This window comes from Capronia coronata, assembly GCF_000585585.1.
Source record: "Capronia coronata CBS 617.96 chromosome Unknown acBCG-supercont1.8, whole genome shotgun sequence".
Taxonomy (NCBI): Eukaryota; Fungi; Ascomycota; class Eurotiomycetes; order Chaetothyriales; family Herpotrichiellaceae; genus Capronia; species Capronia coronata.
The window spans coordinates 1,275,315-1,301,566 of NW_006912900.1; the positions used below are offsets into that span (position 1 = coordinate 1,275,315).

A 26,252-nucleotide genomic window follows, 5' to 3' on the forward strand; every position below is an offset into this window, starting at 1 on the left:
ACTCTTCACCGAGTAGTAGGTAAAGCCTGAACCTAGTCTTCCCCGCTTGACTGCATTGATTTTATCATAGACGAGGTCTGAAACGGAGGTGGTCGTTGGCACCGTCTTCTTGATCAGTGCAACCCAGTACCTTGACTCCAGACAAGGACAAAGATTCTCCGTCTCTTGCGTTCCAACTCCTGACACGGCACAGCAGACACATTCTGAATGGGAGAGGATGAGGCTAAGGCGGCCAATCCCGCACAGACCGGCGAAGCCAGGGACGAGGAACATGGATTGTTCGGCAATGTCGACTGCGGCGGAACCGAGAAACTTTTTAGCGAGGCCAAGGGCTATGCACTTTACAGTCCTATAGGCCGCAACAAAAGACGGAGGAGAGGTGTTCGGGTAGGACTTGTACGTACTGCATCAAGCTTGAAGTATCTTCGACTGGCAAACTGTCGGTACCGGCGAGAGTCAGCAGAGATTTGTCATGGCGAACACCGGCCGATGGGTTTGCAGCAGAAACAAAGGCTGAGAGAGATGCTATTCAGCAGCCTACTCCCTGCAAACAGAGTATCTAGGGTACTAGTACTATGCGCGACAGACTCGACCACGAAACTTCACCGTCATTCAAGTGTTTGACCGGACCTTGACGGGCGAGCCTTCAGGTAGCCCTTTGATCCTTTTGATCTCTGGAAGTAGGTACCTACGTATAGGTGCAGCGAGCCGTTACATAACGTATGCTATGATACTAGCTGATACAGGCAAATATTGTTCTGACGAGGGGATCTTTTGTGTCACGTCGAGCTACTACTACTACTGTACTAGGCATCCAGGGGAGTCTGGGTGCAGTGCTGACCTTGAGGTGCAGTGGGGTGAGTGTCCGTCGCTTAGTTAGTTTTCCGCAGGCGGCGGGTGATGCAGTGCACTACTAGTACAGTGGTAAGGGCGATGGCGAGGGGCAATTGTAATTCAGCTTCCGGGGCTGCTTCGCAACGGTACGGTGCCTACGTACAACCTAGTAGGTACCTAGAATTACTAGTATCTGATTAGCAGCTTACCGCCGCGTGCCTCAGTGCTCCTCTCCGGCGCCCAAAGCACTACGGACTCCTGCTTAGGTGCATAAGCACACACCTAAAAAGACCTAGAGTTCGGTCAGCGCATGCCAACACGCTTCATGCCTTCTACAAGGGCCGCTCCTTGCGCTGCACTAAAAATGTTGCCTGCCTGCAGCGGTCGAGGCACGGCCACAATGAGACACGAGAAGCCGTGCGTGTTCACCTAGTACTCCATACACGGCGTACAGGGTTGAGTGGACAGTTTGATGCTAGGATCAGGGGTCCATGGTTCGTAAAGAAATGCAATCGCATCGTATGTCTTCTTACAGGTCGAAGGAAGTCGAAGAAATCCAGTGGCCCTGCACAATCGCACAACAAGCCCCAATTCAAGGTCTCGGTGTAGTACTCCAGGAGAAGAAATGCACCCATAGGTACCTTAGGTAGTAGGTAGGGTGGCTGCCTGTAGGTAGGTACCGGGAACCTAAGGTACTTTCGTTCCGCACTGCAGTTCGGTCACTCAAGCCAGACGTTGCGATCGCCTCTGCGGCTAATTCACTGGCTGCAACCGTTGTCTTCGCACCCTCGCCATACATGATTCCCAGCTCAATCACCCTCGTCACTGAGCCGGCCACTGTCACGACTCGAAGGTCGCTCTGCAGAGTTTTAAGAGCCTCTATTTGATTTCTGAAGTATTATTGAACTCAAGCCATCGCCGCATGCAGTGCGTTGCTGACACTTTTACCGTGAAGGACTATTTGAGGATCTGCGGAAACTATTCCTTTCTGTGCCCGTTCATCGCGATCCTGTCACCCGAAACTCCACAAAAACGTCGACCCGAAACCATCGCCGACGACGTCTCGGTACGCTCCCCTCGCTCGCCACCTGGCTCATGCCAATAATTGTTGAAAAGGGCCCATGCCATCCAATAGAGCGATGAGGCCGACCTCGAACGCACCGTCAGATACGCTCCCCAACAGTAAAGAGTAGGAAATAGTGAGGACTGGAAACTAGGTGCTAGCGAGCACAGGCGATGCCGAGAGAGACGAGACGCCAATCAACACCTGCGGCTGACGGCGGCAAAATCCAAGTGTGCGCCCTAGCTGGAGAGGACCTCGTCGACTCCCGCAGCCAACCTGCGGCCTCCAAAGCACTTTTCCGACTTTTGACACGGCACGAGACTTGCAGCTGACGTGACCGAAGCAGGGATCCATCGAGGCACGAACCTAGCGGCGTCACCATCCATACGGTCACGGTGGATGAGCCCTGCCGCGCCTAGGACGGGAAGTTTGTACTGTGTGCGATTCCTTACCTACCTACATGGAGGTACCTAGGTACGAAAGGAAGATTTCTCTCACCTTCGACTAAGAAATAAGATCATGACGAACGACGTGAAACAGGACTGACATGGGAGGCATCTCAACCCTGGAGGTTTTATCCTTTTGTCTTTCTGCGACGGCTGGAAGCTTGACCGACAATTTTCCCTACCTGCTGCCAAAAGACGGCCCGGGGTGTGCCTGGAAAGCCCGCTTTCATCGCCTGCATGCACCTGCACCTGCACCTGCGCCTCCGCCCTTGCGCCCGCCATCTCCCGGAGTGGACCCTGCACGTCTTTGCCGGTGACGACTTCTCGTGAACGAGGCTTTTGAAGCCTCTGATTCGATTCGTTTTGACTTGCAGTGAACCAGATTCAGAACCTCCCTGGGCCCAATAAATTCAGACGCAGTCCGTGCTTATACTGGATGCAAGACTGCCAATAACAACCAAGCGAGAACTTGACCCTCGTTGTGGAACTCACCCATCTTGTTAGTGGAGGGTTTAGCCAAAATTGTTTGGCGAGCACTCTGCGGGGATTGCCGGTTCGGTAGCGACCTGTCAGCAGAGACAAAACAAAAGACGCGGCTTCAATTGTCGATTTCTCGACGCAATAACAATAATATTATTATTATTATTAATGATACAGGGTAAAGGGCAAAGGACGTGTCAGGACCTCCCTTTTTAGGCTCTCAGACATCCGATTTCGACAGTCACCGCACACCCCGCCATCAAGTGTGCAGCGGCATTTTGAACGAAAGGAGAAAGAAGAGGGGCATCGCGGCTGATCCGAAACCCAACCAACCCACGTTTGTACGCCGCCCGCGGGTTGACAATTTGACAGCCAAAGAACAGCCAGGGAGGGGCAGGGATACAAGGTACGTTCATAATTATTTACCCTAGTCCCTACTAACTTTGCACTTACTTCACAGAGAAGAAAGTAACTGGTCTGACTCTCTCTATTCGTGACTTCACATACTAGTAGGTAAGGTACGTACTTTGGTCGTACGAGTGTATGTACGTACAGTGGGTACCGAGTTAGTAGCACCACACCAGCGCAAGGGAGCTATTTCCACCCTTCAACACTAACATCTTGCTAGATCAACTTGACCACGCCGCACGGCACTGGCAGTTAGGTGGAGCTTTATGGTCATCGGCACACGCAGACGCCCTCATCCCCCCTCCTTCATCGTTCCGTCTAGTTGCAGAGGACAGAATTATAGGCTCAGCCAGCCGAAAGAGAGCGTTGGAAAGAGAGAGGATACTAAAAAGCACGCCCCAGATCCGTCCGCTGTGCCCACTGTCCACAGCCATTCCCATTCCCATTAGGTCGACGAGGCTAAGAGGACAAGCAGCACGGACACACAGACATCGGCAGCGTAACCACACCCTTACAGGACACAGACCTCTTTCTAGCAGCGGATCGGTGAGCTAGGGATCTATCGAATCCGCCTGGCAGCTGGCACCTGATAAACCCTGCGTGCAGAGACACTAGCTGGCGTCGGGCCCGACTTGCTGGGACGTTTTAGGGCAGAACAGGCTTTCCAGAAGAGAGGACACCACGCCCGACGGAGCTACATTTCTGGCTGCGACTCCCGCCCCCCGCCAGCAGCCTAGCTCCCTAAACTCCCTGACTCCCTAGAAAGCCTTTCCTCGCCGTTCGCCTGTGTGCCTGCAGCGCCCTGCCAGCCTATAACCCGGTCGCCACGCCTCAGTCCAAGGCCTCGCTCTCCACCACCGTCGACTTGTCACCTTCCAATCATCCCTCATCAACCACCGCTCTCCCCCCTTCAGCGTCATCCATCTCAGCTTGTCACTTCTTCACCGACCGATTCTCTGTCCACTCTCACCTCGACCCTCACCTTTTCCACGCCTTCTCGCCGCACCGCACACCCTTCTCTCCCCTCCATCCGCGCCTCGGACGGCTCTCTCCTTCGCTCTCTCTCTCACGCATCCTCTCTCGCGCAATCAAACCCTCACCATCCGCCCTCCCGCTGCGAACACCTGATCCTCTTCCTACCGGGGCCCCCAACGCGTCCTCTTCTCACAAACTTTTTCGTCCCGCCGAACCAAAGTCATATACCTTGGGCCCCGTCCTTCTCAGCCACACCCTTGCAGGACTTGTCCTCTCTCTTCTTCTTTTTGGTCTGCAGTGCTTGCGGCTGCGACTTTGCTTCTCCTGACAGTCGACCTCGAGCTGGTTCTGGGGTCGATCCTCCTACCGATTCGACTCTGTCGCACGCTCTGAGAGCAGACACCTTCGACTACGTCTGTTTGCTTCGACCACCACGCCTCGACGGTCTTTACCTTGCCCATTTCCGTTAGCCTCGGTTCTTTCCTGGCCGCGTGTTACCCAACTTTCCGGTTCTGTATCACTCACCACTACAACCCTTGGACATGGCGCAAATGGCGGACCCTAGGGAGCCTCAACGTGCTCAATATCCCCCTCCGGACAACCACCCCCCGGGTGACTATTACGCTCAGCAATCACCATCAAGGCCTCCTGTGAGAGATGACCGGAGTCAGCATCCATATCCACCACCACCCGACCCAGCCCGTCAAGGACAGTATCCGGATCCTCGCGCAGCGCATCCATATCCTCCGCCGCCTCCTCAAGGCTGGCCCGGCCAGCATCCTGCTTATCCTCCGCCTCATCACTATCCGGTAAGTTGTTGGGTTCGGCGGCGCAAGGTGGATCATGGACTCGAAAGCTAACGTGCCAACAAGGACCATCAGCATCCTGCGTATGCCTATCCGCCGCGGCCTGATCTGGCGCAACCTCCTCCTCAACCCATGCAACCGGATGCGTATCGTCTGCCACCACCATATCCTCCTCCGGGTTACTATCCTCCCCAACACTATCCTCCTCCGCCTGCCGCCGCGCCGCGACAGCGTACCGCCATCGCATGCAAATATTGCCGAAAGAGAAAGGTAGGCACACTTGTCGTGAGCGCTCGGAGACATCGAAATGCTAACCCGGTTTTCCTAGATACGTTGTTCCGGATACGACAGCTCGCCCGACGGACGGTGCCAGAACTGTGTTCGATTCAATCAGCAGTGCCTATTCCATCCTGTGTCTTCTCAAGCTGCCTTTGTTCCAGCAAACGCTGTCTACGGACCTGGCGCCCGCGCCCCCGTTGCCGGCCAACCCGACCGGCCCGGTCAAAATGGACATTATCCCAGAGAAGGAGAACCACCCATGCTGTATGGCGCCCACGGTCAGCCTTTGGGACCCCCAAGCCAGTACAATTATCCTCCGGCGCCGCCCCCTCCGCCCGCCGCCCATGGCTATCCACCCGCTCCTTATCCTCCTTATCCAGGGATGGCCCCGTACCCTCCTCCTCCAGCTGGATCGCCGTATGACGCACACGGGCAGGCTCAACCCGCCCAGCATGATGAACGTGTCAGTCTCAAGCGTCCCCCTCCCGATGATGACCCTCACAATGAGAATTCTCATGCCTCCCAGAGTCCTCATCCAAACACTCGGCCTCGACATAGTACGTACGATTCTCGCGCCAACAGTAGCGGTAGCTATGAGTATCATGAACCTAACAGCGGGGCTCCGACATCGCCTGCTGCTTCGACCATGAGCTACCAAGCATACCCTCCCCAGCAGCCTCGATATGCCAACGGCACTCAATCTCAGAAGGGCAATGCCTCACCACCAGCAGGCTTGACCCCGCAATCGGCTCAAGGCTACAATTCACCGCACCATGGGCCGAGCCATGACGATGGAAGAACTCCGCCTCCCAACCAGCCCAATTCTGCAGGTTCCTCGGCCAACGGCAGAAGTGGCATGAAAGTTCACGAAATGTTGGGCAATCCTTCTGTCGCTCCGCCCGATCAACGGGGCAGAAGTGACAACGAAATGCTGAGCAAACTCGACGGCAAGAAATAATGGACCCAGATCGAGTCCACCGGCCCAGGTCTCCAATCATGCGCGCCCTGGACGGTTGTCTTAGCCTGAGGAGCTGGCTCTTTGGGCACGTACTGGTCGTCGGCGATAATCCAAGGTCGACCTTAATCCCTTGTTTCCTTCTGTTTTTCCAAAAAAGATACACACTCCGGGGCAACCCAATATTTCCTTATTATTATCGGATCGGTCCTTACTGGATTGTCAGCAGCGGAATGGGATGAGACGCTAAAATGCAAGTGAAAGCACTCTGGGTGGCTGTTTGATCGAATCTCTCTGCAACCCACAGGTCACAATGTGTGCTTGTGGTTGGTCTAGGCTATCAGGGCCCCGTTTTTGTACGCCTGCGAGTACTGAATGCAATGTAACATGGGTGGCTGTTTGTTTTTCTGTCATGTCTTTATGGCTTATGTACGTTGGGAGGCTTTTGTGCTCTTTTGTTTTGGTCTCTTGCGCGACTCACAGACAACCGCGCGCTCTTCATGTATTGATAGTACTCTTTTTTTTACCGCTTTGGCTGTGCGCCGGAAGGTGGTGACGTCCGAAGTTTGATCTCAACTCGTTCTGGCCTGGTCGAGGAGGCCGCCGGAATTCAAGAAGTTCACGAGTGACCAGGTGGCAGACTGCATACAACGTGTCGGACTCGAGGACGGGGGAGGCAATCTGGTGATCACACCACCTGAAGGCGTCGGACAGACAAATTTTAGAGAGTTTCATTCTCAACGGGACCTAAGAGTCCTATTAATGGCAACAAGGGACGAAATTTCCAAAAATAATCTCCCTCCCATCAAGTTTCATCGTGTACAAATCGACCAGACTCGATCTTGATGCAGGAAAAAGTCTGGTCCAGCCGAGTTCAACACACATATACGCGCACAACACAGACCATCCCCATGCAATTTGGAACCAAAGAACCCCATGAGGATTGAATGATTGACTGATTGACGGATGGATGGATGAAGGGTTGGATGGGTGTGTGTGAGTTGGTAGTACGCCAACGGATATTAAGAGCTGTTCGGAACCGGTTCTTGCGATCAAGACAGAGAGAGAGAGAGAGAGAGAGAGAGAGAGAGACGTTGGTTTGGTGTCTCCCAGCACTGCCAGATATGCAAAGATGAAGATGGGAAAAGATGGGCGATTCGAGTATTCGTACTCCTGGTCCTGGGCTGGGCTGTGCTAGACTGGATCTTTCAAGTGTCTTTTGAGTCCTGGTTTGCTCTTTTCTTCTTTTGTTTTTCTTCTCTTGGATAATAGGTATTAATCATTGCTATCAAACGGAAGAACAGTTGTCTTCTCTCTCGATTTTGGGTTTGTTTTCGTGTTCGCTTCGATCATTATCTCCCAAGTGTGTACGTCGTGAGAGACTGGAGAGTGGACAGACGCCTGAGCCATCTTGAGGGTGTGTAGGTAGGAAAAGAATCCGATTTTTGTGATTCTGGCGTCAAGGGGTCAAGGATTGTTGTCGAGACGCACGTACCTTCGATGAGACCGACCTGCTTTTACTCTCAACGGTCTTGGAAATTGAACAGGTGCTCCGTGGACAGAGTGGATTAGAGAATAAATCAAGGCGTAACTTTGGTTGGGTATTTATAGCTATGCATATGTGTAAACGAGGCTGAGCGACCCCTATTTACCCCTTATCTTCCTCTTCTTCTTCTTTCGGAGCTTCCTTCTCGTTCTGGCAGAAAAATCGAGCATAGCAGCTTCCGACAACACGGCTAGTAAAAAGGGTTACCCAGGCAGTACGAGTATCTCTCGGGGTCCATCCCTCCAGAAGCATTGGTCGTGATAGCACACAGTCAGCACTGCAGAGACAACGGCTTCGATGGGATTCGAGGTCTTAATGCCTGTCTGTCAAAAGGTAGGGTCATGGATTTATCTCCTCCAGAGTCCGGATTCAGGATATCATGTCTGTAATGGATGAACAGGTACAGCTGTGCAGGAACCTAAATGAGTGAAGAATATAACAGCCATGATGTCGCAACGACAGTTCGAGGACAGTCATGACAGTATTTAGGACGGCGTCACCTTCCTGGTTGCCATCACTCGAAAAGAACAGTCGGGCCTTGGGTCATCAGACAGCCCGGGAACGATTTCAGACATCTCCTGTCTGTGCCCTTTTTATTGCTGGTCACCAGCTGTGCATCAGGATATCATTGCAATGTAGACATTCAGTGTCCTGGACCTCGCTTCAGTGAGTAAAGCCCAATGTGCTTCGTCCGCCCCAAGAGATGTCTTTTGCTGGAAGAGCAAGATATTCGGAGAGGACAGACAAGTCGAGCAAGTACTACGTAGGCCATCTGTTGTCGCGGTTGCAGCAAGGTTATCGGGGATCAGCAAATCGTGGTGGAATTAAAGTGTTATGAAGTGGAGAGAAGACGGGCACTAAACGGAATGTTCGACGTAGAATAGCCTCCCCAGCCAATTAGAATAGAGGAAAGTTTGTAGCCTCCCCCGAAAGATCCTTTCTATACTGCGTTGTGCTTGTGGGAGCACGACGTTCAAGTTGGGAAGCTTGACATAAACGAGGAACCAGGATTCCTATACCAAGAGACTTACCATGACAACAGAAACTATAAATCAGGATCATACGATGAAACGAACCAGCATGTATCAGCGATGAGCGGCGATACGTATCGACACGATGCAAGGCACGTCAAAGTAATCACGGTGCAAAAAAGCTTGTGTTCGAAGAAATCGATTTTCCGATCGCAAGTCATGACTATCGAGTACTCTGTGAAGAAGAAAGGAGGCAAGGAGCAAGAATTCCGGCTGGCTGCAGCACACATGACCCGTGTCTGTCTGTCCTTCTGTCGAGCGACTATCCTAGGACACCAATCATGGTGGTCCTGGATTTGAGTTGATAGCCATCGTCAACGTACCATTCAAGCTCTCATGCCGATGCATTGTCAAGTCTCTCTTCCTTGTCAGCTCTCAATGATTGCACTCATTCCTCTTTCACCATTTTTTCGTTGACGCCGTTCTCCTAGCAAACAGCCATCCGCTGGAATCAAATGCATTGCTAGGTCAGGGGCAGCAACAATATGGCAGAACCTGGCTGAGCATTTCCGCCAGGGAACGCCTTGCCTAGCTCCGTCATGCTCTGCTGCGACCTAGCGTAGGACCTTTTCGTCTGTCTGTTTTTGACAGCTCGGCAATGTTACTCAAGCTCCGTTTGTTCGTCGTAGGTACGGACCCGACTCCACCAACTCCACCACTTTCTCGGCATGCACGGGCGCTGATGCTCATTTTCGACGATGCAAAGGGTGAGTTGAGGTGAGGCCTTCTACTGGCGACGGCCAGACATGACGTCGGTTCCGTCGAATTCCTCTTCATCGATTGGCTCGCTGAAGCTGAAAGTCGAACGGGCTCGGGATCGCTGTCCAGATCCTGGTCCAGGTCCATATCCAGAGCGGAAAGAGTCAGTGGTGGAGCCGACCATTCCTGCTGCCGGAGGACCACCTCCTCTGCCGCGTGCCAGTGGAGAACCTGATTCTGCAACCATTCGTGTACCATGAGCGGAGCGGGCAACAGCCGGCGACGAAGATGCGGACTGAGCAACGAAGCTGAAGGTCGAACTCATGCCAAAGTTGCGAGTGTGGCCGGGACTGGGTCTACCGACGTTCGGCATGACGACGGGCTTGGCATGGGTGCTGGGACTGGCATCGACGTTGGCCTGGTCGGAGCTATGGTTGTTGACGTCGTTGAGATACGCAAAACCTGCTCGACGGGGGCTGGCATGGTTGCTGGTCGGAGTATTGGCTGTTGCTGGAGTGGTCACGGTTGAGGCCTGCGGGGTCTTGATGTGCATTCCACTAACACCTTCAGCAGTATTGTCAGGCTCAGCTTGCTGGGTGAACGTGACCGGAGTACCATCTGGAGCGCGGATACGGACGACTTGACGTTCGCGACGCGGAACTTTGAACACTGGAGGCAGATTTGGTCCATCGGTTGCAGATTCCTTGGTCACGCTTTCTTGACGAGACGGACTGGCCTTGCGAGCGGTGCTGATGCGAGGTGGACTGATGATGCGGTCAGCCATGTCCAAAGCCGAATCGCTGGCATGACGCTGTTGCGGTTTCCATGCACGCTTGCTTGGTTCGATCTCGAAAGGCGGGCTCAGGATAGGACCCATGCTCGTCCCAGCCAACTCTGGGAAAACGGACAAGCTCTGAGTTTTCGCGTGATGACCGAGACGTTTGACTGGCGACTTGACCCTACCTCGATCAGGTGACATGGGATGCTCAAAACCTGCTCCGAGTGCGAAAGAACCTTGTGCGTTGTTGTCGCCATGGTTGCCGTTCCATTCCTTGACATACTCTTCGTCACGGGTGATACGGAGCAACTCGAGGAATGCGGCGAGTTGTTTGTTGGTATCATCTGCCTTTGCGCATGCAAATACACTATGCTTCTCCAGAAGATCGTCACCATTTGCCTCATCGTAATCGTGGATAGCGTCAGGGTAGTTGTCCTCGAAATCCGGCGGAGGAGCAAGGCCAGAGTTATGCATATAGGTAGCCCAGCCCTTGTGCAGCATCTGTCGCATGAAGTTGTACTCCAGCATAGCATAGTCCTTGCGGGTTATGTTCGAGCCTCTGTCAGTGTACTTGAACAGCACATAGCCCTTGTCATCGCGTACAACTTCGAGGTACGGTCGAATGCCAATGGATTGACGGTTCTCGCGCTCCATGGCCACCATTCCCAAGTCCAAGATCTCAATCCACATCCCAATGTCTTGATCAGACAGGGTGCTTGGATTGGCTGCCAGCGCCTGGAAGGGCCAGTTACGAGCATGGACACTGGTACGGAACCCGGGGCCGATCTGGCGCGACGCATCGGCTATCGCAGCTTTCTGGCGCTCAGAAAAGCCAAGACAGTTCATGCCGGCGAAGCAAAAGTCCATCAAAAGTTTGATGTCCAGGCCGACTTCTCGATCTCTGCCGTGAGCCGGCTCACGCTCGACCTTGAAGATTAGAATCTCCAGCTGGCGCCCGTAGGTCTTGAACAGAATATCGCGCTGTCTCATGGTGTGCATCTCAGTGCTTGACCAGGGAAACTTGAAATCTGTCAGCACATTTTCCGTGATGATTGAGTCTTCGACACTTCTTACCTTGTACAGAGTACTGATGGTGCTCTCGAACGTACGCTGCAAACTGCGTGAAGCGAATGGAGACTGCAAGTACACATGTCAGTACCTCTGCTACTTCTGCCACTCGGTATGAACTTACACGCTGCGGAGTTTCGGCATGTCTCACAACCCCTGCCATTTCTTCTGCAGTGACGAAACCAGCAAAACCTGACGAGAATTTATCGACATTGGCGGCCTTTCTTGGAACACCGAATGCTTCCTTGTCCCAAACGATGCTGCGAGCTCTTGGAAACAGATCTTTCATCAACTCTGCCTGGTCACTCAGCTCCACAATCACGTGTCTCTGTCCAAGCTTAGGAAAACGGCATGGTCCATAGCTGAACCCACGCTCCCAGGCATCAGCGGCGATTTCTGGGGAGATCAGCTCAACGTAGCAGTCCATCGTCTTGCCAGTGGAGCGTTCCATGATGATGTGAACCGGGAATCCATCTTGATGTGGTTTGATCAGGTCGTTCGGATGCACGTACTTGCAGATGAACTGCTGAACCTCTGTCACGGTGAGGCCGTAGGGGATCTAGCAAGAAAAATGTGGTTAGCCCGACGTGAACGTATTAGAGTTATTGAGTTAGGTCTGTGTCTGATACAGCATTGAGCATGGGCCTGTAGTGAACGCCTCGGCCCAGCACGTGCTCTTGCAACGGATCTAGAAATAGTTCTTTTGTAGATCGGTTGGTAGAAGCGCAGTCGACGTTATGTATAACTAACTCGCACAGAGAAGAAGGGTATCCATGTACTTACATTCTTGATCTTGATGACACCGTTGCGTCTGGGACGATGTAGTTCGGCTGAATCAATGAACGGAGGCTCGGAATTTGGATCGAATGGGACAGCATGCTCGGGGCCAAGTCCAGGGCTGACAGGACCAAAGATCGCATTGTGATTGAACATATTGTCGGGCGTCATCAAGAAGCTTCCTGGCGCAGGGGGATTCCAGACTTGGCTCGGTGGTGCCATGACACGACCATTCATCATGTCCATCGAAGGAGCGAAGGGGGGCATCAAGGGGCCAGGATATCCCATGGGAGGCGGCGCTTGAGGATGGTTGATACCGTAGGAGGGCATGAATGGCAGATCGGCTGGGTTGTAAGAGTAGTAGCCGGCGTCTGGCCGCATGGGCAGACCCTCTGGGCCAGCCATTCGACGGTCAGAGGCCATTGCTCTTCCACCGCCCTCGAGATGACCAGGAGGAATGAAGCGGCCTTGGATCCCTTCCATATCGAAGTTACTCTCTTGGACAGCAAGGATGAAGATGACGTAGGAGAAGGATGATGAAGTGACGGAAAAGAAGAAGGTGTGAAGAGAATACGTGAAGTAGAAAGGAGGAGAGGCAACAATGAGGAGGGGAACTTCACGTGTCTGGGTCAGTCAAGTCGAAAGAGTTGTTGATTGAAAAGTGAAGAGCCCATTCAGGGACAGGATGGAATCACAATAGCAAGACTTGCCCAACAACGCCAAATCCGGTGGAGACTTTCAGAAGGTCAGTGAATGCACCATCGTAGACCCAAGAACAGGGCCAAATCTCACCTCACTTCTGCGTTGCACCCAGTGACAAAGGCTAGAGCATGTGCTAATGTCACTGAGCAGCCTCAGACTGACCGTCTTCGACTGAATCCGGTAAACCTAACCGAGCTTCTTAGTTTTAGGGCACACACTGGGAGGGCCTCCCGGAGTAATGGATGGACTATTGTTCAGTGTGAATATAAGGAGACAGGGAGGAACCCACATCTTACAACCATGTACCCTAAGGCCTCGTGCAGATCCTGTACTAGCATTGGAAGAGACTGTCGGAATCCAAGGACATCGTTGACTCTTTGAGAGGACAATTGACAACCGGGGAGCATGGCATAGGCCGATATGGCACAGCAAAGATAAAGCATCAGAGGACAAGACCGGGGCGAGCATGACAGTTCGATAATGATATTGTTCTTTTGTGTATTGCTCCGTCATCCACAATGCCTGTGCAACAGTAGTGCTGCCGCCTCCCATTTCTCTATCATCCTCCATCGTTGGTCGTCGTCACATGGTGTTCAGAGGACCAACCCCTGAGGTGATCTGTAGATCCGCAGCCTTGCGCTGGACCCGCCAAAAAGATCAGACTCTGTCGCCGCATCATTTTGCGCCAAAAAGAGTCATTACCTGTTAGGGAGTGGTCGGTTTCTTTGCGCCAGCAGTGTCTCCGCCTTAGTCAAACTGCAAGCGATCAGTCGTGGGCGTAGAAAATTGGACCAGGTACTTACCGGGACCAGGAAGCTCTCAGCCACAAATCGAGCCCTGGCGTTCAACTGATATGAGAGTTAGTGTATGACCAATATTCTCCGTCTTTCAGTACATACAAATAGCTTCATTTCTGAAATCTCTTTGTCAACCTCCTCCATGAATTGAATGATAAAATCCACCAGTTTATGCTTCAGCATTTCCTCCGTATGAGTGTTGGTAATCAGGAATGATATGTCGTAGCCCTAGTCCAATCAGTTCAATTCAAGGGAGTAACATCCAACATGTCATACCTTGACCGGCTTCCGTCTCAGGATGAAGAAGGACTCGGCACGTTGTGTGAGAAACCGGGTAAACTTGTGTACTAATATATGTTCAATCTCGTCCGCCTGTTTAATGCGTATGCTGACTCGCACACTGTTGATGCTGGGCTCTATGAGAACCTTCTCGTTCTCATTGCGAGCTACCGTCAGAGGATTGAGCAGGACTTCCGGAGCGCTTGCCGCTTCAATTTCAGGCACGTTGTGTCGTTCGGCGACTTGCGAGGCGAAGTTGGAAAGCGAGAGGGCTGCGGTGAGAGAAGAACGGACGCATTGGAGGTATGGACGTAAGGATTGTGACTGATTTGAGTGTCAGTAACAATAGCTGCCTCGCAATTGTCTTCGGACCCAAGGCAATCAATGGACAGGCATACCATTTTCAATGCGCTCAAAGGTCCAAGGGTCGGTAACAGGCTCTACCACGACATGGAAGCAGAATGTTTGCGAAGAAGTCTTTGCGGGACCGGCACAGCTTCTAGCTCTTGGATTGATACGTTCCCGTTGTGTGATACCGGGCTGTCGGCGTGAGACGGGGGCAGAGTGTATAGAAGGGACGTTGCAGCGACCTGGCCCGCCGTCTTGCGCGTATATGCGCTGCTCCGCCGCAGCTCAGGCTGGCGGTGGTAATCCTTGGCGCGCTCCATCCACTGCAGTGCAGTGCAGCAGGCTGCCCGCAACTCGAACTCGGAGAGAGCAGCCAGCCTCGTGAGACGTCGCCGCTTTTAGGTCCAGGAGTCCTACAAGCAATCGGTATTGATGCGCCGACGAAGCCTTTGCTTGTGAAGAGAAGTGAGTTGGTATGAGTTTGACAAGCCTGATTCCACTACATTCCCACACTGCAGTACGTACATGTAGTGGTGGTTGTTCAGGGGATGTACAGCCTTGTATTGTCATAGTACGAGGCTGAAGTGCTGCCAGGCAGCGTGACGATTCTTCTAGAACGGGCAAGTCTCTTGGCATGTATTCGTCTTCTGACGTGCCTGGCGATCTTCGTTGCCTCTATTTATAAGGCGATTTCGAAGCATTGCCTCCGCGTTGCTTTACCCATCTTTCTCACAACACAACCGCCTCGCAGAGTTCAGACACAATGTCTACCATTCCAAGTAAGTCCTCCAGTGCTTTTGGGAATGCCAGAACTAAGAAGTTCCAGTTATTGTCAAACACCAAGGCAAGAAGTACAATGTCGACCTCGACCCTACCGCGACGGGCGAAATGCTCAAATACCAGCTCTACTCTCTGACGGGCGTCGAACCCGAGCGACAGTCCGTTTTGATCAAGGGTGGAAAATTAAAAGATGACACCGATCTCTTCAAATTGGGGGCGAAACCGGGCCAGATCTTCACCATGATCGGCACCGCCTCTTCTGGAGGGAGTGCACTGGTCGAGCCGGTAGAGAAACCAAAGTTTGTGGAGGACATGACCGAAGCAGAGGCTGCGGCGCAAGAAGGTGCCACGCCCGCTGGCCTGCAGAACCTGGGCAATACATGTTACCTCAATTCCACCCTACAAGTGCTACGCAGTATCCCGGAAATGCAGGACGGCCTGAAGACCTACAAACCCGAGAACTCTTCGGCTACAACCTTACAGGACCTCAGTCAGTTTGGGCTTGGTGGTATTGGCTCCTCAAATGATCTTGTTGCGCAGCTGCGAGATCTCTATAAACAGATGTCCGAAACTCAAGAAGGCTTCCCGCCACTCATGTTTTTGAACACACTACGGACAGCCTATCCCCAGTTTGCCCAAAAGGCCAAAAGCGGTCATGGCTATGCGCAGCAAGACGCGGAAGAAGCTTGGTCACAGATCGTACAGCAATTGAGACAGAAGCTGAAGGTCACTGACAAGGTGTCTGATGAGGAGAAGCAGATCGCTTTTATCGACCGATACATGGCCGGTTCCTTTCACACATCGCTCGCTCCGCCAGAGGAGGTGGCTGACAATGAACCTGTTGTCGAGTCCGACGAGACGTTTTTAAAGCTCGACTGCCACATTGATTCGTCCATCAATCATCTTCGGGACGGACTTTCGGCTGGTTTGACTGAAAAAATTGAGAAGCGTTCTCCTACTCTTGACCATGATGCCGTGTATACCAAGACCTCTCGCATCTCTCGACTCCCCAAATATCTGACTGTGCATTTCGTCCGGTTTTTCTGGAAGAAAGATGTCCAAAAGAAAGCAAAGGTCTTACGGAAAGTCACCTTCCCGGAGGAACTCGATATTGTCGAATTCTGCACGGAAGACCTGAGAAAGAAGCTGGTCCCGGTTCGCGACAAGGTCCGCAACATCCGCAAGGATGAGCAAGACGTGGAAAGGGCCAGAAAACGACAGAAGTTGGCACATAAACAGGAAGAAGATCGGAAAAATGATGAACTAGCGGGGAAGGAAGCAGCACCCATCTCTAAGCTGCAGCGAGAGAAGGAAAAGAAAGGCAGTAAAGAAAAGGAACCCGAGGGAGGTGAAATGGATGTCTACAAGACCGACGCCGAATATGAGGCTGAACGCACGGAGTCAATAAAGAAAGCCAAGAAGGAACTCTTCGCCCTCATCGACCCCGAACTCCAAGCGGATGAAGGAGCCAACAAGTCTGGGCTCTATGAGCTGAGAGGGGTCATTGCCCACCAGGGGGCCAGTGCGGACAGTGGACATTATACAAGTTTTGTCAAGAAGCAAGGTAAGCTTGTGGATGATCCCAGAGCGCCGGGTGGCAAACGGAGAGAAGAAGATGGCAAGTGGTGGTGGTTCAACGACGATAAAGTCAGCGAGGTTGATTCCGAACGCATTATGGCTCTCGCAGGTGGCGGCGAGAGTGCATCGGCTCTCATTCTGCTTTACCGAGCCATTGACTTGCCAAGCAAGGATGAGGTTGAAGATTAGTCTTGCCCGCTACTAAAACACCTTTCTCGACCTGAGGCGTGGATTGAACCTTGGGACGAGGTTGCGTCGCTCCTGGAAAAGCATAGATACCACCCTAGGTAGACATAGACGGTCGGCCGCGAGGCCACCGCCAGGATGACGGACTTAACTCTTTTCGAGCGGCTCTGATCCAAGCCCTCCGAGCATAGTGCTCGGAAATATGATTGAACATGAGCGATCCGTCACAGTATTCCACGAGGATCAACAATTGCAGAAGTACAAGTCACAATACAGTGTACCTGCTGCGATCAGCCACATACTAGAGGCTGAGCTGACGTTGAAAGTCACTGAGAGTCACGTGACATGGCTGCCTTGGCCCGATGGCTTGGCGTCGCCCACACGGCAACTGCATTATTCAAACTCGACTTGGAAGGTTCGACCAGCGACCAACTCTCTCGCCATCTTCAACGAACAACAACTATCCTGCATCGCCAACCCATCAGCTTCATCGAGTATCAACCCGAGTCGCCATCATGGGAAAAGTCCACGGTTCCCTCGCCCGTGCCGGCAAAGTCAAGTCGCAGACCCCCAAGGTGAGCTAGCATGCCCTGACGCCGCAGCCCTCAAACGACCAGCGGTTTCATCGATAATTTGGCCACGCGAGTCCGAGACTGACGTTCTCCTTCTGCAGGTCGAGAAACAAGAAAAGAAGAAGACCCCCAAGGGACGCGCAAAGAAGAGACTTCAATACACCAGACGTTTTGTCAACGTGACGTTGACCGGTGGCAAGAGAAAGGTACACTTCGTCGAACCGATGGAAAACTTCGTACGTATGCTGACGGATTTCACGCAGATGAACCCCAACCCGACAACCTAAAATATTCTCTCGAGTGATTTGGCGGTTGATCGACGATGTACATTCCATGGTTTCGAGGTGGACGATGGAATGCAAATCCTCCTATGGAACGCGGAGGTTGCAGGTGGCATGTTAAGATCATGACCATTGCCTCGCAGGATACATTGTCATATGATGCTTTCAATTCGGGTCTAGATTCCCCAGAGCAAAGCCGGGATGGCACAACGCTTGAAGACGGGATCTGCTATGATGATCGGAAAAGGGCGTTCTGGATGTTACATCGAGAAAATGTCAAATCCATACACCAAAGCTGTGTTTCTTGTGTCCTCATGTTGAGTTCTATCAGTCGGTTTTGGGCTTGATGCTTCTCACCGATGAGCTTCTCACACCCCCTTCTCTGACCTACAATGTTGTGGACCGAGGAATGCTGGTTGTCGTCTGCGTAGCGTGTGCATAAAACTGCCTCGCTATGAAAAGCTTGTCCCCTGTGTAGTCTTTGGTTCTTGTCGTACCTAGGAATTAACGCTTCAAGTTGTGTCTGCAAGTTATGTCGCCCGCCAAGGCTGAAACGACTGTGACTTGCGCCTCCAATCCCGCAGCCTTGTCTACTAGTAGCTCTGTTACTACTACTACCTGATTCTGCAAAACGGCAACCAACTTCCCCAGGCTGCCAGTGTGCCAGCAGTTCTCCCACCAGATAAGCCGCGGTCGCTCTTCTGATGCAGGCGCTCCGGCCTGTATTGTGGCATCATGCCCGGCGCACACCAAGAGTCCTGCCGCTCTGGGCTCACCGCGCACAACAACACAACTTCAATGGTCCTCACAAGGAATACTTCCAAACGCCAGGACAGATGCCGACGCCCGACCTCACCACTCCCACGACGCCGCTGCCATATAAACCATACACAGGAGGTTCTCATCCTCAATACATACCTCCTCAGTTTCCACCACAGCCTCCACCTCCATCGACGGCGATCCCATCTCCCGGCCCATCACTTTTACGGCGAGCAACGCGATCTGTGATGTGGGCGACGCTGTTCAGCGTGGTCGGCGTAGCAGCAGGCACGGCCTTGATCACCTGGGAATACCTACAGCCGCCGTTTGAGCCTGGATCGCCCGAAGACGAAGAGCTGTCGGCCGAGATCGTGGACACGTTGGAAAGCCATCCGCTAGTCGAGGCGCTGCGGGACGAGGGCTGGGTCGAGGAAAATTACTATACGGGCAAGCTCCACGGGCCTGGTAAAGGGCAGCATCTGGTGGCGCAGAAGCTCACGGGAACACGGGGGGTCACGATGAAACTGTTTAAGCACCCGACACTGGATTTCAGCATGATGGTGTTCTTTCTGGGGTTTGGCATTGAAGGCTGGCCCGACGTGGTGAGTACGCTGCAGACCTCGGGTTTGGGCAGCTGGGCCTGGCTCTATCACCGTTATTGCAATGGAGAGTGTATTCTTTGGTTCTGAGGAGGCTGACTTTTCGTTCTTGTCGCAGATTCATGGCGGTGTGATCACAACTCTCTTGCAAGAAGGCATCAATCACCAGGTCGAGAGTCTCTACAAACATTACGGAAGTCAGCACTCTCAGTTCATTTCCGTTGATTTCAAGAGGCCGATGCGGCCGGGAGATATCTATGCTGTTCTCGTTCCTCCGGCACAATTGGAACTGCAGCTCATGCCTGAAGTCTTCCATTTGCAGATGACTGCCATGCTCGTCCATCTGGAATCTCCGCCCCGTATAAGGCCAGAGCCAAGTGAATCCGGAATAGTCGACCGGACTTCTATTGAGCTCGTAGGCAGGAGGCCTCAGGAACTCATCCATGCCCTGGCAACGGCTCAAGTCAGAATGATCCAAGATGTGAGCGACGATCGAATGGCAGAAATCGAGGCTAGATTCGAAGAGGAACGTCGACTTCTGGAAGAGAGTGAACAATCCGTGGATGAGTGACCTCGCCTGTTGTTCCACGATAAACCCTCCACATCAAAAGACCATCTGGCAGCACCTACGAAGACGCGCATCGGAAATGCAGGCATGCTCTGCAACACTCAAAATGCACAAAACGAGGTGAGTACTACTGTCAGTACATTTGTGAGTGAAGTTGAGCTCACGCTGCATCTAGTATGCGATTTTGTGTGCTTCCGCCAAAGTGGCTTTCATTGGCAGACGAAACAACTCCGCAAACCGACTATTTGGGGATGTGCGAGTCAGTGAGAACTCAACTATGAATTGAACAGAGCGGTGGCCAGCATAAGCTAGGGAAGGAAGCAGGCCATTTGCTAGCCTCTCTATGTCCTGGCGCCACTCCTATGGCACGGTGGAAGGTAACTTCTTTGAGGTCGAGTCGACTGGTCTCAGGTGCAAACTATGTCTCTCATGAAGAGCTCGACACGCGGGGAGGCACATGTGGACTGGGCCCTTCGAACATCGGTGGCATCAAAGGCCCCTGGCAATCATATCAACAAATTGAATACCTCGGAGACAAATGCAATGAATGATTAGTCGGCAGAGGAAAATGCTCAAGGGTGGTCGGTAGAGCTGCGGGATCAAGAAGATGGATGTCGACCTTGCATGAAATGTGCCGAGGATAGCGTACGCCCAAGCACGTTTGGCTGCCAGCCATTGCGAGACGCTTTCGGAACCGATGACAATACGATTGTGGGAGTTTGAAGTCGGGACTGTTTCCACCTGCGGTAACGAGCCATGTCCTCACATCCGTCCGGCAATCACTTTTTTGAATCTGAACGCAGTGATCTGGACCTTTGGTGGGGCGATCTCGCAAGACAAGACCTGGCACCTCAGGGGTGTTTGTAATGTGAACGGAAGCAAGTCCACCGCGTGTTCAGAGTGGTGGCTCAACTCTCCAAGCTCGTCTAACCATAGCGGAGGCTATTCCGGCGGTTGTGCACAGATGGGCAGCAGACAGCATGGGATAAGGCGAGTCAACCATGTGCTCTGTGTCCTGCTGGCTCCTTGCCCATTCCCTTCTGTACATAACCCTCCGACTGCATCTCGCCTCGCAGGCGGCGTTGTAGGAAAAGAGAAGAGGAACGTAGGAGGTTATCAGATGCCTCGGTACCTGGCTGTCTCGGTTATAGACAGTGGGTGTCAGTGACGGGATCGCGAAGCATTTGCCAGACCAGATACGAGACGTGCGAGGGGTGTGAACAAGCCTCCAGCATATCAGTGACTCGAGACCGGGGGGCATGGCTGATAGAATGCGGAGAAGTGAGGTGAATGGGCGGGCATCCCGCGCACATACATGAAGTCCCCAGTTAACCCCAGTCGCATGGCCTCGTATCTCGAACTCCACAAGAGAGCAACAGACCCTAAGGTCTCGAATTTGCTCCCACTAGTAGGTGAGGCTCGTCGTACGCTGCTTGCTGTGGAATGACTCGCTGTTGGCTCCATGCTTCGACCCGGCTTGGATATCGATCGCCGTCTCTACTACTGCTTTCATGGACTGTTCCAGGTGTTGAGAACTGAAAGCCTGAAGCAACTAGCAATGGCGGAGGTGACAGTCGATTAGCGGACGTGTAACAGGTGCAGACAGACAATAGTAAGTGACCATGATTGATGAGACATTGCCGTTCTCAACTATACTACTAGGATGGGTGCGAAAGGCACAAAAATTGATGAAAGTGCCGAAGAGGGGTTGTTCGCGTGTATATCACTGCAGGTAGTACGTAGTAGTAGTAGACACCTACCTCTATACTACCGGTACCTTGACTTCTGCTCGCTGCGTGTATGTGCCAATGCATCAACTCGTTCTGCCTTTTGCTTCCTCTTCCTGCGCCGCATTTCTGATGCTGTACCATCAACATCTCGATGCTCCATTCACTCCCACACTGTTCTGACTCTTTGGCCAACGACTACACCCTGAAGTCCTGCCCTCTCTCGATCGAGAACCTTCTCTAGTCTTTGACCAGGTTGTTTGTTCCACCCTCCCTCGCCGGTAACTCTGCCCGTCACCTAGTCGGTTGCAAAACAACATGACCTCCACCCCCGGCTCCCTTCGACCCCTGTCCCTGCACGACAGTGTGGCCACCACAGGTTCTCCAACGATCGCTTCCTAACCATCTTGAGGCAAAAGTCAAGCATTTAGTCTCCCGGCAGCAGCAAGGTTGGCAGATCCCCAGATATGAGGAGTCGGGACGTTTTGGTCGGCTCAATCCACGCTCTCTGAACATGACCATCTCCACGCCCATCTCTATCCGCTGGGCTACATGAAGTACCTCCCTCTTCCTCTGTAGTCACTCTTTTCTCTTCTCTTTTTTTTTCTTTCTGCTTTTCTTTCCAAAGTGCGCGTTCGGTCCGAATTCTCTAGCCGTTGTAAGAGGTCGGCGGCTCTGTGACACTCACCCCGGGTCCAAAGTTTCCGTTCCCCTTACTGCCTCACCATAGCCCAGCATGACTGCCAACGACAATAGTTCCAGCGACATGCCGGCTTCACCTATCGTCGATAAGGAAGTTCCTGCTCACATCGAGCAAATCAACACCAATGAAAGGGTCCCAGGCCATCCTGGCTATTATGAGAAAGACGGTCTGCGGACATATGGCGATGATGAGGATCACGACCATGAGCCTCCTGTGGGTTTCCCCTTCCGCGACTGCAACGTGCTCGCTGGCGTAGAAAGCTGATCGATACTTCGGTAGATGACCGTTCCAAGAGCTCTGAGTCTGGTGGCCATGGCTTTTCTCTGGACTGGTTCCCAGATTCCAGTTTATATTCTCGGCGGAATACCACCATACATCTATGCCGATATAGGTGGTGTCGATCGCTGGATTTGGTTTGTCCTGGCTTACCTGCTGGCTTTGGCGGCCATGTGTCCCTTTGTTGGCTCGATATCCGATCTCATTGGGAGACGATGGGTCGCTTTGGGAGGTTCTGCGTTGCTTGTCGTAGCCATGATAATCTGCGGCACCGCAAAGTCCATGGAGGTCTTTATCGGTAAGGGTATCCTTGATCCCAATCTCAGGCAGTTACTGATTCCTGGTAGTCGGTATGACCTTTTCTGGAGTCGGCGCTGGTATCTGCGAGCTCACATCCCTGGCTGTCACTGCTGAGCTTGCCCCAACTCGCAAACGAGGAAAATATGTTGCGATCCTCGTCTTCACCATTATTCCTTTCTGTCCATCCGTTCTCTGGGCTCAACTGATTGCCAGCCATGCTGGATGGCGGTATTGCACTCTTCTTTGCGGACTCTGGGCTTGTGTAGGGTTTGTCGGCACCCTGGCTTTCTACTTCCCGCCTCCTCGACCAAACTCTCGAGGGCTCACTCGGAAGGAAATAATCGGTGAAATCGACTTTGTCGGCGGTGCCCTGTCCATCTCCGGCATGATCCTCTTCTTGGCCGGCTTGCAATGGGGAGGATATCAGTACCCATGGCATACCGCCCATGTGCTCGCGCCTCTCATCATCGGCGGCTTCTTGCTCTTCATCGCGTTTCCATTTTGGGAAATCAAGTTCGCCACATTTCCCATGTTTCCATCGCGAATGAGGCAGGAAGCAAGGATTCTCACGCTTACCTTAATCATTACGGCCATCTCTGGCGCCAATTTCTTCTCGGTCATCATGTTCTGGCCCACCCAGGCTTTCAACGTCTACGGGCATGACCCAGTTGGCGTGGGTCTTCGAGGCATACCCATCGGTTTCAGTATCCTTGCTGGAGCATGCATCGTCCTGTGGTTGTTGTCGGTCTTCCGCGGTCACAACCGTGAGTTGATGATCATTTCCTCAGTTCTCATGACAGCAGGCTGTGGCGCGCTCGCAGTCGGCCGTCGAGATAATCTGGATACACTCTGGGGCCTCCTGGTTCTCGGAGGCCTCGGTATTGGTGGCATTGTCGTCCCTGCCTCCATCATGACCACCATTATTTGCCCAGACGACATCATTGCAACGGTGGCCGCCCTCACCCTGTCCATTCGAGTCATTGGTGGCTGCATCGGTTATACCGTATACTATAATGTCTTCCTCAACAAGTTCGTTCCTAACGCCACAAAATACATCGGAGGAACCATGGCATTGGAGCTAGGCATCACCAATGTCACCTACATCACCGAGGCCATTGAGTACACGGCAGGGAGTTTGTTGCCGCTCCTCAAGACCATCCCTGGAATCGGCGGCAACGAGACTGCCTATGAAATGGTGGTCATTGCCGGTCAAACTGCTTATGCCGAGAGTTATAAGTATGTGTACCTGACCAGCATCGCTTTTGGTTCAGTCAGTATTTTGGCTAGCGTGTTTCTGGGAAACATCGACAAGTATATGGATGACCACGTCGCTGTGGTTATGCACTAGACAGGTGGACCGACCGCGAGATTTTGGTGTTTGAAAGGCGCACAGCTGGAGCCTGGCTTCAACTCAGGTCGTCCTATCAATTCACCGGGAGCTGGAGTGGTACAGTTGGAGTCTTGCGGACTATGACAGTACGACGTATTGGATACAGCCAACTGTCAATGAGCTTGACTCAAGCATTGTAAATACGAATTCCATTTGCTTCAAAACTTTTGCCACAGCCGCTGGAAGCTTGCGGCATTCTGGACTGGGGATGAAAGTAAGGCACCAAGGGGATGGAGCAGAACTAGTACTCGAAGCGCCGTATGACCCGTGTGATCATCGCAACGATGGCGAGACGGCTGTTTCTTGTAGCATGGAAGGTACTCTCGTTGTACTGGGAGCACAATCAGGGAAGACTCGCGTGCGGTCGGTTCGGTGGCTCAAATCCGGGAGAAAACATAAGTGCACAGCTTCACTCCTTGTAGTTGGAGAATCATCCACTTGTATTGTTGCATCACCGATTTCTCTGAACGGGAGGGACCCTGTCTTGTTCAATACTCGAATGTGGATACGGAAAGCTGTGCAAAGAAAGTGATCGGGGGTGGCTTGCGTGTATAGCTGATGTAGTCGTTTCGGCAGGTGGCTGGGTTCTTGCTGGTCAGCCAAATCCAGTCAGCCAGCTTAAGGGTCCTCCTCTTCACACCCCTCCATCCCTATAGATCCATCTTTCCCAAGCCACTCAGTTCCAGCTCTGCCAAAGTCTCTCCGCCCGTGTCGTTGTCATCATCTCCCCACTCAGTGTCGACTTGAGCATCAGCGTCGTGGAACCACAGTCTTGCACTGCCGTAAGAGATGCACAGTTCCTCGCCGGCTTTGATGTCCCGCAGCGCAGTGTACACGATGACATCGGTCTCGGTGTTGCGTTTCCAGCCCACATTCTGTCCGAGGAGGGAGTGATTGAACATGGACCCCAGACCCAGCGCGAGGGCTTGGGTCATACTGCGACCCGACTCAGAAGGCCAGTAGCTATGAAGCGAGAAAAACGTGTGTTGTAAGCATCAGAGAACTGACAAGCAATGAACTATGCCTGCCGGCCGTGGCGGAGTTATGACATGTCCAACGGGTCCAGGGTGCCTTACTAGGTGTAGTGTTGGAGACGGGTATGTTGAGTGTGTTTCTCGACCTCATCCTCACTAAAGATCAGCACGGGGCTAACTTCGACGACGGTCCCTCGGGGAATGTCCTGTGTCGCGAATACTCCTCGTCCTAAAATTCGAAGGGATCATGCTTGTCAGGGTATGCTTGAATCTCGTCTGACCCGGGTGGCTATGCAAGTCACATGCGAGCCGTAATCACAAACAGCAGAAATTCAATGGCGGCCTTGCAATGGGCGAAGTGCGGACGGTCGACCCACCTTTCGCCGTGTTCATGACAAGCACGAGGCCTGCCGTCCTCAAGAGAGGTTGGTCTCCTTCGGGAACACCTTCATTTTCTGGCATCTGAGGTGCACCAAGTAATAGATAAAAAGATTGATAGAAGGGAGTCGACGGTCTTCTGAATTGGTGTCGACCACGTTCGTGACGACCAAAAGGGTTGCGTTCTAGAAAAAGATCACATGAATAGAGTACAAGAGATATCCAAAACACCAACAAGCCGAGCCGAGAAGATGGCCGCCGACGTGTGCGTAGTTCCAGCTTGATTGAGCATTCATTCAAAGGCAGTTTTCGAGAATGAAGGAAAAAGACTTGGATTGTCCGAAATTGGAATAGTGTAAAGTATCACGGGATATGACGTCGACGGTATTTGGATTTCCAGATCCTTCAAAATCTCGCAATTCCCTTTCATCATCAGATAGATGTCTCCCCGTCGCAGCCTTACATAATGCAGTATTGTGTGTGCTACGCATCACTTCGCTTTGCGCTGGTCACGTTTGAGAGATTATTCAGATTCACTGCTCTCATCACACCACGCCCGAAGCATCAGCCACCTCGGCGCAGGCTGCAATGTAAAACGTCTCGCTGACGCTTGAGCCCCGACATGTACAAGGTTGGTGGTGAGACTCTCCCCGGGCAAGGTCATCTCAATTCAATCTTTGATTTTCAACAAGTTTCGTATTCGCAGGCAGAAATCAACAATGGCCGACGCAGAGGTGTCAGCATAAGCCCAATCATACCACAGTATGCGCGTTTACAGAGGACTCTGGAGGTTGCGGCATTTTCCTCTCTCACATAAGACGAAGAGGCTGAGCGCCGACATTGACTCACCCTACAGACATGCTTTCCGAACATTTCCGGTAAATCATGGACCAACTGGCAATTGCTTGTG

The 26,252-nt window shown here is 52.6% G+C and overlaps 8 protein-coding genes across 8 annotated transcripts; 5 read left to right on the plus strand and 3 right to left on the minus strand.

Moving 5' to 3' along the window:
• Positions 1-4,757: 4,757 nt before the first annotated feature.
• A1O1_08709 (uncharacterized protein) lies at positions 4,758-6,249 on the plus strand (the record flags this gene model as incomplete). The annotated part of the gene is made up of 3 exons (XM_007729567.1): positions 4,758-5,015; positions 5,079-5,282; positions 5,341-6,249. 3 exons carry the CDS (start codon positions 4,758-4,760, stop codon positions 6,247-6,249), a joined length of 1,371 nt encoding a protein of 456 aa, XP_007727757.1.
• A 3,301-nt stretch (positions 6,250-9,550) lies between these two features.
• On the minus strand, positions 9,551-12,628 carry A1O1_08710 (uncharacterized protein; the record flags this gene model as incomplete). The annotated part of the gene is made up of 4 exons (XM_007729568.1): positions 9,551-11,320; positions 11,375-11,437; positions 11,493-11,927; positions 12,152-12,628. The coding sequence occupies 4 exons, from the start codon at positions 12,626-12,628 to the stop codon at positions 9,551-9,553; spliced, it is 2,745 nt and encodes a 914-aa protein (XP_007727758.1).
• A 966-nt stretch (positions 12,629-13,594) lies between these two features.
• A1O1_08711 (actin-like protein 2/3 complex subunit 4) lies at positions 13,595-14,324 on the minus strand (the record flags this gene model as incomplete). The annotated part of the gene is made up of 5 exons (XM_007729569.1): positions 13,595-13,603; positions 13,651-13,695; positions 13,747-13,872; positions 13,921-14,247; positions 14,322-14,324. The coding sequence occupies 5 exons, from the start codon at positions 14,322-14,324 to the stop codon at positions 13,595-13,597; spliced, it is 510 nt and encodes a 169-aa protein (XP_007727759.1).
• Positions 14,325-15,034: 710 nt separating this feature from the next.
• Positions 15,035-16,818, plus strand: A1O1_08712 (ubiquitin thiolesterase; the record flags this gene model as incomplete). The annotated part of the gene is made up of 2 exons (XM_007729570.1): positions 15,035-15,050; positions 15,098-16,818. The coding sequence occupies 2 exons, from the start codon at positions 15,035-15,037 to the stop codon at positions 16,816-16,818; spliced, it is 1,737 nt and encodes a 578-aa protein (XP_007727760.1).
• Positions 16,819-17,330: 512 nt separating this feature from the next.
• On the plus strand, positions 17,331-17,674 carry A1O1_08713 (small subunit ribosomal protein S30e; the record flags this gene model as incomplete). Its single annotated transcript, XM_007729571.1, has 3 exons — positions 17,331-17,390; positions 17,489-17,593; positions 17,651-17,674. The coding sequence occupies 3 exons, from the start codon at positions 17,331-17,333 to the stop codon at positions 17,672-17,674; spliced, it is 189 nt and encodes a 62-aa protein (XP_007727761.1).
• Positions 17,675-18,504: 830 nt separating this feature from the next.
• A1O1_08714 (uncharacterized protein) lies at positions 18,505-19,597 on the plus strand (the record flags this gene model as incomplete). The annotated part of the gene is made up of 2 exons (XM_007729572.1): positions 18,505-19,029; positions 19,145-19,597. The coding sequence occupies 2 exons, from the start codon at positions 18,505-18,507 to the stop codon at positions 19,595-19,597; spliced, it is 978 nt and encodes a 325-aa protein (XP_007727762.1).
• Positions 19,598-22,057: 2,460 nt separating this feature from the next.
• A1O1_08715 (uncharacterized protein) lies at positions 22,058-23,948 on the plus strand (the record flags this gene model as incomplete). Its single annotated transcript, XM_007729573.1, has 3 exons — positions 22,058-22,237; positions 22,304-22,598; positions 22,648-23,948. 3 exons carry the CDS (start codon positions 22,058-22,060, stop codon positions 23,946-23,948), a joined length of 1,776 nt encoding a protein of 591 aa, XP_007727763.1.
• Positions 23,949-24,640: 692 nt separating this feature from the next.
• A1O1_08716 (uncharacterized protein) lies at positions 24,641-24,925 on the minus strand (the record flags this gene model as incomplete). Its single annotated transcript, XM_007729574.1, has 1 exon — positions 24,641-24,925. One exon carries the CDS (start codon positions 24,923-24,925, stop codon positions 24,641-24,643), a length of 285 nt encoding a protein of 94 aa, XP_007727764.1.
• Between the last annotated feature and the right edge of the window lie 1,327 nt (positions 24,926-26,252).